This window comes from Lampetra planeri, chromosome 54, assembly GCF_965212315.1.
Source record: "Lampetra planeri chromosome 54, kcLamPlan1.2.h2, whole genome shotgun sequence".
NCBI lineage: Eukaryota > Metazoa > Chordata > Hyperoartia > Petromyzontiformes > Petromyzontidae > Lampetra > Lampetra planeri.
The window spans coordinates 1,600,637-1,621,440 of record NC_136160.1 but is presented as its reverse complement, the minus strand read 5'-3'; the positions used below and the strand labels follow the sequence as shown (position 1 = coordinate 1,621,440).

General features: G+C 51.1%; 1 protein-coding gene across 1 annotated transcript; it reads left to right on the top strand.

Moving 5' to 3' along the window:
• The first annotated feature begins 648 nt into the window (after positions 1-648).
• LOC144735099 (sal-like protein 1) lies at positions 649-20,558 on the top strand. The gene is made up of 3 exons (XM_078617509.1): positions 649-1,220; positions 12,760-16,058; positions 16,965-20,558. The coding sequence occupies exons 1-3, from the start codon at positions 1,142-1,144 to the stop codon at positions 17,736-17,738; spliced, it is 4,152 nt and encodes a 1,383-aa protein (XP_078473635.1). The 5' UTR covers positions 649-1,141; the 3' UTR covers positions 17,739-20,558.
• The last annotated feature ends 246 nt before the right edge of the window (positions 20,559-20,804 follow it).

Below are 20,804 nucleotides of genomic sequence, written 5' to 3'. Positions count from 1 at the left end.
GAGTGTACGTAACGAGGTGGGTGAGTGTGTGCATGTGTGTGTGTGAATTCATAACGAGATGGAGCAGCTTCATTACTCGTGCGCTTAATTATATTCCAGCCTCCGTTTAAACCGTGACCCGGTGCACCCCTCACGGTGACCTCAAATTCTGCACAGATTTTTGTTCCCTATTGAGTAGTGTAAGCTATATACCCACTACCTTCACCCCCTCTCTCTCTCTCTCCTCCTCTCGCACTCACCACCCCCATACCCCCTCCCTCCTCAACATCCCCTTCCCCCATTCCGCTCACCGCACCCATCCACATCATCCCCTCCGCTGATTCATGCAAGTATTTCTTCCACCCGCCCCCGAATTCTCTTTCTGTGTCTGTGCGTGAGAGGGACCCCCCTCCCTCTCCCCGCCCTTCACCATCCCCACCCTTCGCCATCCCCACCCATACCACCCATCACCACTCACCCACCCAACCCCACCCCGTCAAGCCAAGCCACCCATCTACCCAATCCACAACCCGAGCCACCCCTTACCAACTCCCACCGCGCGCGCGCGCTCTCGCTACACACACACACAAACGGACGCGCTAATTGTTTAAGATCGAATAACTCGCATAATCTGGGGAGGGGGTGGGGTGGGGGGTATAACGTGTCCAATCGGAGCGCTAGGTAAAGCATGCATCATCATTACAGCCACCACGACCATCATCATCATCGCCACCACCACCGTTGCGAGATCATCGCATGCACGCGGTAGAATGTGCGTGGCTCACTCGGACAGCTCGTTTTTGCGAGCGCCCATTGGCAAGAGCCTCTTGTGTTTTCTCAAGGGGCTGTAGGTGTAGTCTTCGTGGGCTGTTTTGTATCCCCCCCCCTCCTCATCCTACTCCGACTCGCTGTTTGGGGGGGAACAAGAGAAACGTGGAGCAAGAACTACAAACAGTTACTGTGAAGATCGCTTTTTGTTGTGCGTCGCTGTTACCGGCTGCTGCTGCTGCCGCTAGCGAGCTGATCAGCGGCTTCCTAGCGGGGTCGGGCTATTGCTTGCTGCTGCTGCTGGTGGTTGTGGTGGTGGTGCTGGTGGTTGTTGAAAGATAGAGAGAGGGGAGGGGGGGGAGAGCCGGTGTCTGCGGGACACCAGGCTGACGAAATGTCTCGGCGGAAACAGACGAAGCCTCAGCAGCACTTCGGCGAGAGCGGTGAAGGCGGACCCGACTCTTCGGAGAGCGGTGAGTGCGTTCGCGAGATGTCCCTCCGCTTCCTCTTCCCCCCCCCGTCTCCTCGAACTTTTCATCGCGCTCATGGCTCACTTTTTGTTTGTTTGTTACGGGACCCCGTATCACCCTCCCGTCTGCCACGGTCCAATCCACTGCTGGATGAAGGCCTCTTCCGAGCCGCCGCCATCTCTCCACGTTCCTGTGACGATGTTTTTTTGTTGAATGATAATGACGAATCATTAAACCGAGCGCCGACTTTCATCGTTCCATCTCCATCCAGGGGGTTTTGACGGCCGGAACGGTTCCGGCTTGTGGAAGAGCCGCGCGCTCCGTTCGAGACCTCGTCCCGCAGGGCCCATCCGTCTGTGTCGTGTGTTTGTGTTTAAAGGGCCGCATTGCTGCATCCATAGTTACACTGCTATAGAGTGCGTACAAAGTTGCGTAGCAGTGCCTGCCCCCCCCCTCCACCGCTTGTTCGCACAGCCATCGACGGCTACGAACCTGCCCCCCCCCCCTAACCTCCTCCCCCCCCCCGCCCCGTGATTATTCGCCGCCTGCGTTATGAAACCCAAGTTCGATTCCCGGCCACGGTTACATTGCCCGCACGGATAAATACGGTGCGAAGTTGCATACTCTTACTTGGGAGATGTTCGTATATTTAACGAGAGTAATACTTGTGTAATGTTGCATGCTTGGTTCTTACTGTGAAGTCTCGCTCTATCTTCGTTGCACAGCCACATGATTTGGATGCGCGGAGTTGAATGTCTATTATCGACTAATGTAGTTGCATGTGGGTATGTTCGTTCGTGAATAGATTTGAGCACGCGAACGTAAATACTCACGCTATCGCACACACACACACGCGTTCATCGTTACATCAATTATTTAATAGTTACCATACAGTCGTAAGTTTACACGCACAGTTATGCGAATTTATCGCCTGCACGTAAATGCGTGCACGCGGTTAATGCGCACACACACGCACACGATGCATAGCAACACTGCAATAACAGCGGTGATTCGCATGCGGCTGTTGGATAGCACGTGGAGTGTGCGCGCATGACGAGGACCTTCTCGAGAAACTTCACCACTCACTCGGCATGCAACGTCGTCCTTGTTAACGATGGGGACCGCCCGATCGGGGTGTTGCGAGACGTTTTGGTGTAATTCAATAAAACACAATTGAATAATCAGAATAACGTTCAGCCCATTGGCGATCCACTGCTGGGGAGAAGGGAGGTCGTTTAAAGCCATACTTCACCACGCTGGTCAATAGGGGAGCGGAGGGGTGTGTGTGCTGATCGTTTTCCCCGCTCGTCTGTGGTTCCTGCTCGCTCATTCTGCGTCGTCCTCTCTCTGCGAGAGCGAGCGAACCGTGCGTGGCAGCGGTGCGTTACAGGTTGATGATAATGTTGTTGTCGTTGAAAGGCGGCCCAGAAACGGTTCGTGTATCACCTCGCCACCGATGTTCGTCGCAGTCGGGGAATCCAACGCAGTTCTCCCGGGTTCTTGGGAGCGCAGTGCGCTAACCACTGCGCCACCGCTCCGCCACACAATTGAACACGTGTAGCGAACGCACGGTTCGCGTCTTAACTGCAGTGTTGTAACGCGTCTTGAGATGCGGTGTCATTAAGATATGACTGTGCATTCCAAATGTTGTACAGTTTACTTGGTGTTTAAAACGATGATTGCCTTTTGTATCCCTGGGTAAAAAAAACGCTTTTAGAACTATATCCTATATCTTACAAAAACAGACGTACGGTACCGTACGTGTGCGCGCGCGCATTTATCCGCTATGATGGACGATGTACATGCATCAAGAATATGGAGACAACTCGTCACAAAGGAAATGGAACAAAAGACGAGGAAGCTTGGAGTAAAAAAAGAGGCGTAGACCACGAGGCGCTTTGGAATTGCCGAGAGAGAGAATGAGGAGCACGTGGGGAGCTGGGAGGGGAGGGGGTAGAACACAACGCAGGCCACTTGGTCACGTAATCATATCGCCTGTTGATACAACCAAATAACAACGGTGGGCTTGGACACAATGCATCGCTCGAAGGGTCCCGGGATGACGAGTTCGGGAGACTTCACGACCATGCCGAGATGTCGCCATGAAATCCGTTCGCGCGTCGTCGGGGCCGAGATGGATGGCGACGGCGGCGTGGGGCTAGGAGGTGGAGGGAGGCCTTTCATCTAGCAGTGAATAGACCATGGCCGACTATGATGATGATGATGATGCTTCAGGCCTACAAACCCATGGGGGGGGGGGGGGGTTACGATGATATACAAAGCGGGCGTTGGCACTCAACTATATGAAGGGCGCAGCGCGTTAATAACAGCAACCACAATCAGTCGGTCATCGGTTCCGATTTGTGTTTTTGTTTACGCTTCCTGTAGAGGTTTGATTTCTATTTGAGACGATCATCAACATCAGCCATGGTCAACTCACTGCTGGAAGAAGGAATGCCCCAAAGCCGCCGCCACCTCTCGATAAACCTACAGCGCAAGAATCCACCTTGCACACGCGCTGATCCCACGCTCCATCTCCCCACTGGACGTCACCCTGGACGCGTTCCGTTGCCCCCCGGCTGCCGCTCCATCACCATTCTAGACCATGGCCTCCTGCTCAAGCCAACTCAACTTTGCTCAACAGTTCGATTGATTTTCGATTTAAAGCTTTCGTGACTGCAGGGATTCATCTTCTTGGTTCTTTCGGTAAAGTCACGTAGAAGGGAAGTAATAAAATAATAAAAATAAAACATAATAAAACAATTCTCACGACGTTTCGGCCACAACGCAAGCAGCCATCCTCAGGCGCCTGAGGATGGCTGCTTGCGTTGTGGCCGAAACGTCGTGAGAATTGTTTTATTATGTTTTATTTTTATTATTTTATTACTTCCCTTCTACGTGACTTTACCGAAAGAACCAAGAAGAGTTCGATTGATGTCCCAGATCTGGGCACCTTCTCTAATCCACGCGTTCCTCCTCTTTGTCTCGCAATGCAAAATCCAAGAATGCATCTAAATCCGTGCTTTGAGCTCTTTCAAGTGTTAATTGAGTTTCGTGGAAGCTCAAGTTTTCTGTACCATATGCAACGGAGTGAAATTATGTATAAAGGCAGTAGCTTCGCACCAACTAAATTCAAATGCCAGGATAACTTGATGAATTATTTTAGTTTCGTCTTTACGGGGTTTGCTTGTTTTTTAAAAGTATTTTTAAATTAAACCCCAGTGGTTGTCTGTTAAGCCATTCGCCACACTGACCAGCGTGGTGACGTATGGCCAAGCAAGCTACCACGACCCATCCAGCAGTTGATTGCCAACAGGGGGGGGGGGGGATGCGCGTTATTTCGCTGCTGTTACAAATGAAAGTCGGGATGTAGCATCAGATCTCGTGGCGTGGTGGATTGCAAGCGACGTCGTAATTCACAGCCATCCTTGAATCCACTGCATACTGAAGGCCAACACCCCCAACTCACCGCGCATCTTGTCGGTGCCCACGGGAAATATTCGACCATACTTCATCACGCGGGCCATTCGTGTCACGAAAGTGCGTGATGCGTCGTAGAGCACTTTTGAGTGGTGGATTTGATTGTTCCTAAGTTGCTCCGACATTATGAATATTATAATATTATTGACCAGCATGGCGGGGGTGTGGGGGGGGGATACCCCCCCTTCAGCCCCCCCCGGTACCTTACCTATCGATGTCCAAGTACGTGGGCCCCCCACTGCGTGCGCTGCTGTAGCCGCGGTCATTGTAACGGTACGGATCCTAATCCGTAACAGCCACCCCAACGTGGGCCATCACCATTAACGTCACGAGCAGCAGGACGGATTGTCCCTTTTGTAAGTAGTGTGGTTCCCGCCATAGAAACGTGGAATTCTCACCACTGGCCTCGTGCGCGCTGTCACTCCCCGCTGTGTCCGACTTGTTCAGCTGGTGGTGTTTAGTCCAGGTGACTTGCGTGCGGAGAGTACACGGTACAGTCCCCGTTGTCGGAGTCGTCTTCAGGATGAAGGAGTTGAGGGGGGGGGGGTCGCGGAGGTCGTTTGGCCATACTTCACCACGCTGGTCGGTGCGGGTTTGTTTAAAATGAATATTGGGGTGCGATGTTGTGATCTCGTGCCACGCTGGGTCGTCGTATAACGAAATTGTGCCCAAATGTACAGCTGCGTTGGGTCCATTTTAACAAAGACAATAGCGATCGTATAAAAATGATAATACATGACTTAAAGCTTTCGTGACTGCAGGGATTCATATTCTTTGGGTCTTTCGGTAAAGTCACGTAGATAGTTTATTTGTTATTTTCTTTGAACATATCTCCGTGACTTTACCGAAAGACCCAAATACTATAATAATAATACCCGACTTTGGTTATATAGGAAAGACTTAACCGAGTTTCAAGAATAATCTTCAGGAGAGGTTCTGCATTGCAATGTTTGGCCAACTCGTCCGCGATTTGTGAACAAAACTGGAAGAGTATCGGCGTCAAAACCCACCACACATGTGGGAGACGCCACCCAAACCTCATGATAGGGCCTGGATATTCAGGACGTGGTGTTTATCGCTTGCCCAGTTCAGAATCTATAAGCTAGATCTGGTATGTCCAGGGCAGTCTCCCATCTTAACACAGTATAGAACTAACCATGCTCGCCCTCCTAGCTCGGCTTGATAATTATTCATGCGATGAGATGGGGAGGCGCATTCGCAGGGTAAATCCGTTTAAAGCTAAAGGCATAAACCACACACATCTGTGTGTATCTGCTCTGTTCGAATATAAGCTACGCTAACCGTGTGCTGTGTTTACTGCAGTCCAAACGTGTACATAACATGCTTTTAAGACTACAATTCATTACTTCGTTATTTAATACAGGATAGAAGAGAAGAACGTGACTGCATGGGTCGCGTGTAATGTAAGCTACAATGGTGTACCGGATGGGATGGAAGGATATAAACATTTGCTACCTCGATATAATCGAGTCTATGCTTACATCTGAAAGGGCAAAACTTTACGAATTTGGGCTCTCCCAAAAATGACGACGAGAAGTGTTGATTGATAGGGCGGGCGGGGGGCCGGGGGGGGGGGGATTTCGACCTTTTAAAAGTTCCACATTTGCTAAGCCCGCGTGCTAAACACCGTCGGTGAACCGAGTAATTTCCCTCCGGCCGAGTGCGACGCTGAAGCCGACAGAAAGCGGGCGAGGCCCGCTAATGGATGTGCACAACAACACTAGTCGGGTTTCTGCAGTGCTTGTAAGACGCAGTGGTGTGGCAGCGGGTAGCGGACTGCGCGTCTGTGAAAACCTGCGACTCGAGATCGAGCCCCAGTCCACAGCTTGCCATCACTGGGCGAGTGGTTTTTAAATATCTGAACCGGTCCCCGGGGTGACCCATTTCACCAAACCCACGCTGATCAGCGTGGTGAAGTATGGTCAAAAATGCCTTGGACCGGCATTGAATTTGAAGGCTTTCCAATCCAGCAGTGGATTGACGGCATAATGTTTTTTGTATTCATACAGTCGTATGTGTGTGTGTGTGTGTTCAATGGTTGTGTGTGTGTATATACACACAGCATAGCGTGCAATAACACTTTGTATTTATATTCTAACAAATTGAAAGGTTTGGTATAGTTAACTCATTAAACTAGTGTGTGCATACTTTAACTTTTCCTTTTGACCATACTTCATCGCGTTAGTCAAATGTGTATAATATAACTCGTGAGTTTTCGATATTGGATTTCATACATTTTAAGCACTAAAACCCTGTCCGATTTAATGGAATGTACACATTATAATTTTGTAGATATTGAACGTAATATCCAAAATAATAACCGTAAGGTTGGGATGATAACAGTGGTGCATATCTGCTGGATATGAATTAGACTCACGTCCACACGGCTATCACCAATGCTGAATGATATCTGAAACCAATCTTCCTCCAAACTTTACAATATTCAGAGTAGTGAAGTATGGTCATTCACCCCCCCCCCCACAACCGACAGTCGATTGATGCAGATTTAATATCAACCACTGTTAAATATCTACAGTTCTAAAGAAGCGTTCAATTAGATATGGTGCTCGAGTACTCTTAAAAAGAAAAACATAACTGCTCAACGTGAAACCATGCATTGTAACTATATGAAAGTTTAATGTTATGTACATATACAATTATTATACATTAACGATTATTCCTCCTGTTTTAATACGAACTCGTTTCAGCGAAAGCTCTTACTGTGCCCAACTGGTGGCCTCTCCTACGTTGTCTTCAATAATGGAATGGTTTGGATTGATATGTAATATACGATATGTGTAATCGTAATCCATGTGCAAACTTATACTGAACACGATTACTACTCAAAGTAACAATTCGCGTCATTGTGTATAACACAAAAAAACAATGAAGAAGCGCGCGATGAGGCTATGGATTTATTTTTTAGTTCCGTATAACAAGACATGAAGTGTAGTATCGATCCTGGGACTCGCATAGCGCACAGATCGCGAGAGTCCTCCTCCCTGCCTGTAAACATCTGGGCAGGTCCACCGACATCGATTCAAGCGAAGCCTGCCTCTGCTGCTGCTGATGATGATGAGACGCTTAATGTCAAAACCGGTCCAGAGTTTTGCTTTTGAGTCTGGCAACGACGCTGCCGATATCGATGCACGCCCAGGAGGTCGCGTGTGGTGCGGCTGATGGCACGAGTAAGACATACTTGTACAGTCCCGTGTTTTCACGTGGAGACGACGGATTATTACAGTGTGTGTGTGTGAAGGCGACTTTGCTCATTTATTTTGTTAGCAGGCGACGTTTCGGGTAAAGGCCCTTCTTCATAGCGGCGTAAATCGGTATTACAGTACTCCGTCTCGCGCTGTTCGGTGCGAATTGGGAGAGGGAAGTTTGGGACCGGTTCAGACATCGCTCGCCACTGCTGTTAGCCGTGACTGGGAATCAACTCCAAGAGTTCTTCTTCTTGGTTCTTTCGGTAAAGTCACGTAGAAGGGAAATAATAAAATAATCAAAATAAAACATAACAAAATAATTCTCACGATGTTTCGGCCACAACGCAAGCAGCCGTCCTCAGGTGAAGAACAGGTATGTCGGACGCTGTCTTCCCGACAGACCTGTTCTTCACCTGAGGACGGCTGCTTGCGTTGTGGCCGAAACGTCGTGATAATTATTTTATTATGTTTTATTTTGATTATTTTATTATGTCCCTTCTACGTGACTTTACCGAAAGAACCAAGAAAATGAATCCCTGCAGTCACGAAAACTTTAAATCGAAACTCCAAGAGTGTTCGTGGCCAGCAACCGCTCACCCCCCCCCCCCATATTGATATGTGCCATTGATTGTGACATCAATAACAGCATTGCACGCGACTGCTGTGTAATACTTTACCCCACTCCCTTGGCACCTGACCCAACCACGGATTCCCCCCCCCCCCCGTCCACTTCAACCCACAATGACCAGGGTTTGGCGCGAAGTATGGTTCAAACGCCTCCCACGCAGGGGCGGTGAGGATGAGGCATTCGTGGTGTTGTACACGGGGGGGGGGGGGCTGTGAAGTACTTGCAGGAATGACACCCGAAAGGAAGATGAGCATGGTGGTGGGCTGCTGCTGCACTTGAGGACTGTGTGTGTGCGTGCTGTGTGCGTGCTGTGTGCGTGCTGTGCGCGCTGTGTGTGTGTGCTGTGTGTGCGTGCTGTGTGCGTGCTGTGCGCGCTGTGTGTGCGTGCTGTGTGTGCGTGCTGTGTGTGCGTGCTGTGTGTGCGTGCTGTGTGCGTGCTGTGCGCGCTGTGTGTGCGTGCTGTGTGCGTGCTGTGTGCGTGCTGTGTGCGTGCTGTGTGCGCGCTGTGTGTGCGTGCTGTGTGTGCGTGCTGTGTGTGCGTGCTGTGTGCGTGCTGTGTGCGTGCTGTGCGCGCTGTGTGTGCGTGCTGTGTGTGCGTGCTGTGTGTGCGTGCTGTGTGTGCGTGCTGTGTGCGCGCTGTGTGTGCGCGCTGTGTGTGCGTGCTGTGTGCGTGCTGTGTGCGTGCTGTGCGCGCTGTGTGTGCGCGCTGTGTGTGCGTGCTGTGTGTGCGTGCTGTGTGCGTGCTGTGTGCGTGCTGTGTGTGTGTGCTGTGCGTGCGCTGTGCGCGTGCTGTGTGCGGGAGCGGTTTCGCGCGCCGTGCTACGAACCCGGCGAGCCGAGTTCGATTCCCCGCTCACGGCCACCAGCACCGCTGACGATTTATAATTGAGCGGTGCAGCCGCACTCCCCCCTCGCTCCCCTAGGTCGACTCGGCGTCAAATGATTACCTGTGTGCGATGCGTGAACATCGCCGCTAGGGAGATGAAGGCGACCGGGCGAGGTGTCGGCCACCATAATCCCACCTCGTGTGCCGTGCCGGCCTTCATAAAAGTGCTCGCTTAGCAACACTTTGCCCCAAACGTATGCAAAGCCTGTGGGGGGGGGGGGGTGTCTTTGTCTTTTGTTTATTTGTTGACTCGGCAAGTCCCATTGTTCATAAAAAAACTATAGAATGCAAAATCTTAAGTAGAAAAACCGGTCCCACACCTCCCCGGCCGACCCCGTTCACAGAATACGCAGCGCCACCCATCCCGATCTCGCGCTTAGTTTTTGTTTTAATAAGCCTCCAAGAAGCACGAGAGAGTCTAACAAATAAAAGTTGATGTTCCAAAGTCAAACAATACCGGTTTAACACGTAGCCTCTCGCGACCCATTATCCATAAACAATAATAATTTTCAGACCAAACAATAATTTTCAGACCTTTGGAAATCCGCTGCTGGATGAAGGCTGATCGGTACGGGGCAAGAAGTTGTGGCACGTAGTGGGATGCCCATGGTCGGGCTCGTAAATCCTCTTCACCACGGCCGCGGCCAGGAGTCGAACCCAGTTATCCGGGTTTGTAGCGTAGTGCGCGATCCGCGCCGTGTATCTGTCGGTCGTTGCGAGCGATTTGACCATACTTCACCGCGCTGGTCAGTGTGTGTTTGTGAAGGGGTCTAGGCGTGTGGGGGGGGGGGGGGGGATTAGGGCAGGGAGTTGCAGTATATCTCTGACGCTTTAGATTATCCACCGCGTGTCTTTAGCTGAAGCTGTGGGTGCATTTCTTCTAAATGGCGAGTTTGTAGAAACAACGGTGTCATCTATTATCAACAAGTGGTCATCGTCACGCCGATTGTCCTTGCCTGCCGCCATCGTCAGCGGCCATGTTCGCTCCACTGCTGGATGGAGGAGGCTTCCCCTATCATGCCGTCGCCATCCTCGCGGGCTCTTGTGATGCCCCTCCATGTGAATGATCTTGGACGGTCGCGCTCTCTCCGTGGGGGTCATCCCTGGCTCACGGATGCGTTCCTTCCCATTCTTCCACTCTCCATCCTGACCACCGGCCATCGTGTGTTGTCCCCCCCGCTCCGATTTTAGCACGGTTGGTTAAGTACGGTGCGAAAGAAGTTCAACGTACGTACATCCCTGCTGGCCACGTGGTGTTTCTGGCCCAAAGCTTGCTTACTTTAATAAACAACTAAAATGTAACTTGCCACATTCGTTAATAACACTGGCCATAAAAGAAAAAAAATACATAGTCAAATACGTAATCGGAGACGTTTTGTGAATGACTGGACCTTATCCATATCTTTACTAAAGGTAGGAGACTGCACGTAACACCATTTGGGCCTGGTGAGAATAATTTTGTTTTACTATTTTCTGATAAAAAAAATGTAAATAGGCATATGAGTTACCTAGCAGCAGCCATTGTATGTTGAACTTCTTTTGCACTGTACGTAGCCAACATAACTGATTCGGAGGTGCTTTGCTAAATGCAGCAGCAGTATCGGTGTGATGTGTTAATTCTTACTAATCATAAAGGGGGTCTTGGCTTTGTCTGCGTTCTCTGATCTACATGTTTTTCCAATCTTCTGATCCTCTGGTTCTGTTGATCTCTTCACGTGTCCCAACAATGCCTTTTCGTTCGATTTGCATTGCTTAATCGCATCTCGTCATGGCATAATTTTACCATTCTTAATAAGTATGATTAAGTAAATATACCCTAATGTAATGTAACCGCTGACCTATGTCAAAAGGTAAAAAAAACACTCGAGCGGTAGCCTTTGAATTGAATACACTTTTAATTTTGATCTAAATTTTCAATAAGTTTCATTTTAAATAATTTGAAATGACATTTTTTACAAGGTTAGGCCAACTGAGCTTATATAGTCACATGATAGCTCAACAAAGTGACTTATCACGTGGACATTTATCGCAGCCAAACACACTAAACTTTTTTTTTTTAATGCGGAGGAGAAAACCGGTGCACCCGGAGAAAAATCCACGCGACCACGGAGAGAACGAACAAATTTCAAATCTACATGCGTCAGGGTCGGGATCGAACCCACAACCTCCTGTGTACCAGGCGAGAGCGTTAACATCTCGGGTGGCCTGTGCATGCAGTATGCATATGATACCTTCTCGTTAAGCTATTACAGTAACGGTACTTCACCTGTGGGCCTGCCCCTTGTTGACTGCAGTGTCATTCTTGTATCCAGCCCTTTATCAATCCACTTTCTGGATGCAGGCCTCCCCTATGCCGTGTCGGTCATTGAGCTTGTTGAGCATACTTCACCACCCTGGTCACTGCGGTTTAAGTCGTATCTGAACTGATCCTAGGGGCGGTGGTAGCATCACTCAGCATTTACCCGTGGCCTGGAATCGAACTCCGATTGCCAGGTTCATGTAGCCCGGTGCCACTTAACCACACTGCTGGCTCTGTTTTGATGGCCTCATCATGCTTCCTCTACAACCAGGCATGGGCAGGACCTCATCCAGCAGTGGATTGGCCAATGCCTGTAAATAATACCAGTTTCTATATGTAATGTGTGATTTTACTTTTTTTGTGATTTTGGTGGTTGGCCTGTAGAGGTTTTGAAATGAAAAGTTGTTTTCTCAACAATTGCTGTTATTTTAGTGGGGACACTGTATATTTTCCTCGATGTGATTTTAATATCTGGGAATTTTAAGAAACTATTGAATGCTTATAACCAATACTGGTGATACAATCCACATACACAGTACAGCATATGCATAATCACCAACAGTAGGTGATTCATAAATACATTTTTCAGGAATGGATAAAGAATTTGACCATATTGCATGAATAATAATTATTTAGCATATTTGCTCTTTGAACTATACTCCAACAGCATGATACTTTTACAGTTGTATGGTCGGCAGAGGTGTGGACTCGAGTCATGTGACTTGGACTCGAGTCAGACTCGAGTCATGAATTTGATGACTTGCGACTCGACTTGGACTTGCATAACAATGACTTTGTCCCACCTATGAGATGTGGACTCGAGTCATGTGACTTGGACTCGAGTCAGACTCGAGTCATGAATTTGATGACTTGCGACTCGACTTGGACTTGCATAACAATGACTTTGTCCCACCTCTGATGGTCGGGGAATCTTTATGGCGTCCGCTGCGACGGGGTCACGCTTGCTCACGAGCCTCTCGCTTCTGCACCCCCCCCCGCCCCCTGTCTCTTGTCCCCCACAGCTTGCTCCTCGGCGCTGAACCAGAGCGGCGGCGATGGCGGCAGCGACAAGAGCAGTCCGCGGGCGCACGTCTGCGACAGCTGCTGCGGCCAGTTCCCCACGGTGGCCGCCCTCGGCCAGCACATGGAGAGCTGCGGCAAGGCCCCCGCTGTTTTCATCGTCGAGGAGAGTGACAAAGTCCCACCGGACGACGGGAGCCCAGGCAACGGAATCGGAGTCCTCCGGGAAGGATTCCCGGTTGCCGTCGCCGTCGCCGTCCCCAACGGCGACGGCAAAACCAAAGCGCCGCATTTCCCCAACGACTCGCCGCCGCCCCTTGAAGGCAGCAAGCGCTTCAGGGCAGACTCCAGCGGCTCTGTGGGAGGCCACGCCGTGACGTCGTCGTCGAGTGGCGGCGGCGGTGGCAAAGGGAAGGTGAATGGATACTCTTCGTCCGAGGCGCTTGAGGTGGGACGCTCTGAGAAGGCGGCGGCAGCAGGCGGTAACAAGGTGGCCATGTCTGGTGCGGCAGCGAGCTTGCCATTCATCGTGGAGCAGCTCGTGTCCCTGCACCAGCAGCAGATGAACCAGCTCCACCTCATCGAGCAGATACGGAGCCAGGTGACGCTCATGGTGGCGGCTTCGTCCGCGGCCGCCGCGGCTGCGGCCGCGTCCATCCCAATGCGCCTCAACCACGCGGCGAAGATGACTACGACGATGGCGCCGCTGGGACGACCGCAGCCGATCCACGTCGCCACGTCCAGCGTCTCCGCGGCGACCAATTACATTCAGGGTGGCAGCCTCGTGAGTGCTATGAGCTCGCCGGGCATCCTTCCATCGTTCGGAACCATGACCACTTCGTCCCCCGGCCTGGTGTACCCCATCTTGACGAGGCTGCCCCACGGCGTCGTGCCCTTCCAGAGCCAGCACGGCGAGCCGGCGCTGTCCCACGGCAGTCGCCACCGTAGGAACCGGCACCTGTCGGAACGCAAGGCCGGCGGGGAGGAGGTGTCGGCGGCGGCGGCGTCGTCGGCGGCCATGGCGGCGGTGAGCTTCATAAAAAACAAATGCCGCTACTGTGGGAAGGTGTTCGGCAGCGACAGCGCCCTGCAGATCCACCTGCGCTCACACACAGGCGAGCGCCCCTTCAAGTGCAACATCTGCGGCAGCCGCTTCACCACGCGCGGCAACCTCAAGGTGCACTTCCAGCGTCACAAGGAGCAGTACCCCGACATCTCCATGAACCCGCACCCCGTCGCCGAGCACTTGGACAACGTAGTGACCAAGTCGGGGCTTCCCTACGGCATGAGCATCTCGGCTGAGGAGTCGGCGGCGGTCCGCGAGAACGACAAGATCGCCTACCCGCCCCTTAAGCCGAGCGACGATGGCGCCTTCGGCATCGGCGGCATCGGCGGCGGTGACAAGCTGTCGTCGGTGAAGGTCGAGCGGGGCATGGGCCAGGGCGGCCGCGACGACGAAACGGCGGTCAGCTTCGCGACGTCCACCAACTACATGTTCTACAACAAGATGAACTCGCTGAGCAACTCGGAGGCCTCGGCACACGTGAGTCGCGCCAACTTCGAGGAGCGGCTGCGGAGCGACTTCTCGTACGGCAGCGGCGGTGGCGGCTTTCCGGACCCCAGGCGGCGCTCAGAGACGTCCAAGCTGGAGCAGCTGGTGCAGAGCCTCGAAGAGCGGGGCCTGCCCGGTGGCTCCGCCGGCGCTCCCGGCGACGACGGAGCGGGGGTCGGCGCCGTGCCCAACCAGTGCGGCGTGTGCCATCGCGTGCTGAGCTGCCCGAGCGCGCTCAAGGTGCACATGCGCACGCACACGGGCGAGCGGCCGCACAAGTGCAAGGTGTGTGGCCGGGCCTATACCACCAAGGCCAACTTGGTGCTGCACTACGCGGTGCACCGGGGCAAGCCGGCCGTGCGCGCGCTCCACTCGTGCCCCATCTGCCAGAAGCAGTTCACCAACGCCATGGTGCTGCAGCAGCACATCCGCATGCACATGGGCGGGCAGATCGGCGGCAGCGGCAACGAGAGCGAGGGGGGGCCGCCGTCCGCCCCGGGCTACGCCACTGCAGTGGCTTCCCCCGAAGCGGTCGAGACGACGAGGGTGGTGGCGGCGGCGGCGGCTCCGGCGGAGGATGAGGAAGAAACGGGCGATCGCTACGCCGGCGAGCGGAACAGACCGGCGGAGGAGGCCGCGAGCTACTTGAGCGGCGACAACATGGAAACTGCTGAGGGGGGATCTGCCGACGGCGAGAATCGCGACGCGGATGACGACGAGGAGGAATTTGCCGACGCGAGGGACACCAGTTTCACGGAGGGAGCCGCGGAACCCGGGCCCAGCTTCAGCCAAGGGCCGTCTCCGCCCGGCTCCGTGTCATCCGACGCATCCACCGGGAAGAAGCCCAAGTCGGGCCTGTTGAATTTCAGCCAGGAAAGCTTCAACGGCATCACCGAGGGCGACGCCTCCAGCCAGGATGGCACGCTGAGCTTCAAATATGGGGAGTTCTCGCGCATGGACTTCAGCCCTGCGCCGTCCAGCGCTGCCTCCCTGTCCAACGGCAGCACCAACGACCACCGGCTGAAGCTGCTTGCCCTGGTGGGCCTCGGCGAGGGCTTCAACCCCATCAAGACAGAGTCCAACGCGGAGGGGAGCAACGATGGCATGGCGGACCAGAGCCAGGAGAATGGCTCCTTTCGCTCGTTCTCGCCCTACGATCAGAGCAAGGGCAAGGCCACCACCTGCGACATCTGCGGCAAGCGGTTCCCATACCAGAGCGCCCTTGACATTCACTACAGGAGCCACACCAAGGTGCGGCCGTTCATCTGCCCCATCTGCAACCGTGGCTGCACCACTAAGAGCAACCTCAAGCAGCACATCCTGACCCACCGCAAGGGGTACTCGGCAGAATTTCTCGGTCAGAGCTTGGAAGAGAGTGTCGGCTCTGGCACGGGCCTCGTGGCTCGGGCCCTGTCGCTTCCTGGCGACGCCGTCAACGGCTTCAAGCAGGAGCCGCCGTCCGTCGCTCCGCCGTCCGAGGGCGAATCGCCTTCGCCCGGCCAGGCGCTGGGCCTAGGCCTCGGGATGGGCCTGCCGCGAGGTTTCCTGCAGAGCCTCGTGTCGCCGCGGTCGTCCTCCACGCCACCGTTCACGAGCCGCCGCTCGAGCAAGCAGCACAACTGCCCGGTGTGCGGCAAGAACTACTCGTCGGCGAGCGCCCTGCAGATCCACTCGCGCACGCACACCGGCGAGAAGCCGTACGCCTGTTCCGTGTGTGGCCGGGCGTTCACCACCAAGGGGAACCTCAAGGTGCCGATTATTTATTTTACCGCGCTTTGCAATTAAGGCTGAAAGCCTTTAATGCGTTGTCTGTCCGTCTCTCTGGGTGTCCTACCTTCTGTCGGTAAACATGGAATTCATGTCTGTCTGTAACATGATGATTCTCCCCCCCCCCCCCCCCCCATCGTATTGTAATGATGATCCCATGCGAATGAAAAATTAGATTTTACTTTCCCAACAGTTGCGTAATACATGCAAAAGCGTCCGAAAAATTGGAAATGTGCAAACGCTTTTTGGCTTCTGCTTCCATCCTGCTAATTTAAATACTTCCGTGGACAAATGGCATTGAATAATCCATGCGTGTGCACGTTTTTTTGGAAGCTTTGATTTAACAATGGCACATTCTTATCTTATTAGATGAAGGACAAATATATACCCTGCCCACACAGTGTTGCTTTCTCATGTCAGTGTTTTTTAGTTGGTTTTCAGCTTAGTAAAGTCAAAGTACAGCTTGGTAAAGTAAGATCAAGCCTTTAAACATGTTTTCCTCCTCGCATACCATTTATTTATCGATTGCTGGTTAAAGGCGTCCAAGCCTTTTCCTTGGAGGCCCAGGACTGGTTCAGATAATCGTCACTGGTGTTGGCTGTGAGCGGGAATCGAACCAGGGTCACCGGGTTCATAGTGCAGCATAGCGCTAACCGCTACACTATCGCTTTGTAAGGACAGTCTCGTATTTCCATGCATTGTGGCTCCGGAAAGATAAAAAATGGCTCTTGTTATTTTGGTTGCCCCCCCCCCCGCTCTCTAAATGCTCGCTGCGAACAGCACTTGCCCTAAGCTCTGTTAAGGCTATATGGAGGAGACCTTTTGTTTTAAATGTACCTAATAAGGCAATTGCCGATGTTCTCCCGTTGCCCATTGTACCACCGTCAGGTGCACATGACGACGCACATGTGGAACAGCGTCCCCGTGCGCCGCGGACGCCGCCTCTCCGCGGAGCTGCACCCTTGCTTGCTCGACTCCGCCGTGCCACCGCCGTCGTCGTCCGACGCCTCCGACTCCAACGCGGCGACCGGGGAAGACGGCGTCGCCGGCAGCAGCAACGCCGACGGTGGCGGCGGTTCAATCGTCGTGAAGCACCCGCCGCCGCCGCCTCCGCCACCGCCTCCCCATCACCTGGGCCACTTCCCTCCCGACGTGTTCTCCGCTGGGCCCCATGCGTCAGGCCACCGGTCTGGGTCCGACCCGAATTTCTGGATCCAGTACGCGGCGCTGCTCGCCAACGGGTTGGCCGTGCCGCCGCCGCCGCTGCTGCCGCCGCCGCCGCCACCGCAGCCGCAGCCGCTACTGCCGCCTTCTCTGCCCATGTCATCGGCGATGGTGGGAGCCGTGCCGGCGGTTGGGGGAGGTGGAGGAGTGGCAGGTGCTAGTGCTGGTGGTGGAGGAGGTGGTGGAGTCGGCATTGGCCTTGGTGGTGGCAGCAGCTGTGGTAGTAGTAGCAGCGGTAGTAGCGGTAGTGCCAAGGTGAACGAGATTTCGGTGATCCAGAACGTGGCTGTGCCCGGCACGCCGCCGAGATTTGGCGGAGGCGTCGGTGGCGAGGGAGACGAGCACGAGGAGGCAGCGGCGATGGAGCGGATGGTGAGCGAGGGAGAAGCGGCGCACCGATACGCGCGCTTCATGGATGCCGACAAGGAGCTGGCCTAGTGCCCTTCGTGCCATTTTGATATGGCGATGGCTTTGGAATCTTTGTTGATTGCGATGATGATAGTGGTTGGGTTCATCGATAATGGTGGTGATGACGATATAGTAGTTCATGGCTGTGGATTCATTCATGATGGCGATGATGATCAAGATGATGGTTGTGGCTTGATTGATAACGGCGATAATGATACATTAACTGGTGATGGCTGTGAATTCATTGGTGTTGATGGTGATGATGATGGCTGTGCATTCATCGATAACGGCGATCATGGTGGGTCACGTTCATAGCTGTGGACTCATCGCGTCGACCGTGTTATTAGTCGTTGGATACTTGATGCCCTGGACTTAAAAGTTGGGCTGGTGCTGTCCCGTGTTAGATCTCTTGACTCTTGCATTAAAAACGCAGCACCCAGGTCAAGTTTCTTTCTTTCTTTGAAACAAAGTATTTTTTTCCAGCAACTGATGTATGCCTTGAAGTAATAACGTCGTACATTTTTATTTTTTACACTTGACGAAGAGTAGCGTCAAGCGAAAAGAAAGAATTGTCTGTCACTAAACGGGGAAGAAGAGAAAAAATGGTTGGATTATCTTTTTAAACATATGTTCCAGCTGCTTAAACCTCTACGCCATGGAACTGTCCTACACGCGTAAGTAAATAAGTAGAAAATAATAACGGGCGAGGGAATGTTTTCTGCATGCCCTGAATTGTTTGAAAGGTTGGGAATTGATGTGAATGCTATCGTCACATTTGAACGGCGACCATGTTGTTTTATTTTGGCACGTGGCGGGCCTGCACAAAGCGTATTAATACAAAAAAGAGTGAGAACTAAAAGTTTAAAGTTTACGTTTCTAAAATACCACTGGTCGGTCGTGTTATTTTGATTAGCTTTTATATATTTGCAAGCGATGTGAATTATTCCGTTTTGCCCAGAGGTCCCGCTTCTAAGTTTTAAAAGGCCGAACGACATAATAGAGTGAACAAATGATTATTTTAAGGCCGTGAAATGTTTTGACGTGTTTTTAAAATGAATTTGTGAAAGTCCGCCGAAAAGTTGTACGTTTTACGACGGACCACAGCGATAGCATTTGGCTTTTCTGTTGGGATTTATGCATCGGCCTTATTGGTTGCGGCTGCCCAGTTTTAACCGTACGGCACGCAAGTTCAGATCCCTATAACCGCTGACTTTTCAAGTCGTTTGTGGTGCTAGAATCAATGTTATAGGAGCTGTACAAAATTTGGCAATGCCGTTATTAAAAAAAAACGTCATCAAATTGTTTCCGTATAAGATAATACCCGAGTGAAGTAAACTTAAAATAATTAGCATTGCTATATATTTCTTCAAATGGACCAAAATGTCTAAGAGTGTGTGACCATTGCATACTTTGTGGCAATTTGTGCACGTAGTGGGCTTGTATATAATGTAATATGTTTACACGCGGAGGTGACGTAACAACACTTGGCAGTTTTAATAAACATGTTTTTAGACGGTAGTTTTTTCAGGTTAGTGATTTACGCGTACATTTACACAACAAAATAAGCTCTCGTGACCTTTTTTATATATCAATATGAAAAAAAAATCGAATGTTTTTTACCCCCCCCCCCCCCTCTTTACGTTTTTGTTGATGCATAGACGTAGAAGGCGGCAGCGTTAACCTGCGAGCTGTCTTTTTAATTCGCGTACTGTTTTATTTATTACTGCGTTTATCGTAGACTTGTTTTTTAGTAACGTTACTTTTCAGGCATAGGTGGGGCGGTTGTGACGATGGGGGAGGGGGGGAGCCTCGCCTATTGCAAACTGTATTTAAAAATATATATTCACTCAGGATAAGCTCATGGATGATGGAGTAAATTAAGTTGCTTTTTGTGAATCTGTTGAAAAGTGGAATGTAGGTGGGTACCACATTGTTCACTTTGTCGTGTTTTCACTTTTCATATATAACAGGTCGTGTTAACGGAATACCAAAAAAAAGTTTTTGTTTTTTTAACCCCGTAAAGTGCTTGATGTCACATTTAGAAACCCACAATGAGACTGAAGTGATTGTGAAACATTTGATACATTTAGTTTACAACCGAGTGCCTTCTTTGCTACTGATGAACATACTACTCGCTCTACCTCAGTGCCTTGTAAATATATATGCTTGAATCTTTGTTTGGTTAAAGTTGTTTTTTGTTGATAATCAGTCGTATAAAACACATTTTACAGCTTTTGTTAACTAATTAAAATATTTCTGGCCTGGTCTGCCTTAGTCTCGATGGTTATTCAGGAGGAGGCCTTTGTGAAACAATGACATGCTACGATTTTTGGAAGTATAAAACATCCTCTCTTGAACTAAGTATTAATTATAGCTGCTTTACTACTACAGTGGCAATATTTTTCCAACGTTTTTTGAAAGGGGGAAAAAAAGTACTGTAATATTTATCAACCAATACCTCAATGTATTTACTGAATGTACGTAGAAGAGGAGAAAACTGGAATGTCAAATAAAATCAGGTTTGTTTTTGTATTGTTTAAAAAAAATGTTGACATCTTTTTATACGGTTCGTGAAGTGATGTTTTGGGTACGGGGGGCATATTTAGATAAGTTACGACTTAAGGGGGGGGGGGCTATTTTTGGACAACAACGATGAGAAGTTTGTGGCAAGGGGGTGGATTTTCTCATCATAATTCTGATCGAAAAATGCATTTCTGTATTTGTAACAGGTCCGGGAGACATTCTTGAAGTGCCGTTGTTCAAACGTCTGGAAAAAAAACACATGTGCCTGGTTTGTCGAAAGATGCAGTGAGGGGAAATGCGGTGAAATAAATGTGTTCATGAATCACAGCTCGACTTCGCTTGTCTGCTCTTGTATGTGCATCGTCTGAGGGTGACATTGCCCCAAGATCATCCGTCTCTTGCGTCACCAGTTCTATAAACTTCTTTCACACCGTACGTAGCCAATCGTGGTAATCGGAGGTGTGTGGGGGACGACGACGAACTAAACACAAAAAGTGAAATTAAAATTAATATAAATAAAATATTAATTTTAATTTAATTTTTTACTTACGTGACTTTATCGAAAAAAATATG

Excerpts from the sequence above, each read along its gene's own strand:
- LOC144735099 (XM_078617509.1), top strand. The coding sequence starts at position 1,142 with ATGTCTCGGCGGAAACAGACGAAGCCTCAGCAGCACTTCGGCGAGAGC. Across the intron at positions 1,221-12,759 it reads ACCCGACTCTTCGGAGAGCG|CTTGCTCCTCGGCGCTGAAC; the intron begins GTGAGTGCGTTC and ends TGTCCCCCACAG. Across the intron at positions 16,059-16,964 it reads CCACCAAGGGGAACCTCAAG|GTGCACATGACGACGCACAT; the intron begins GTGCCGATTATT and ends TACCACCGTCAG.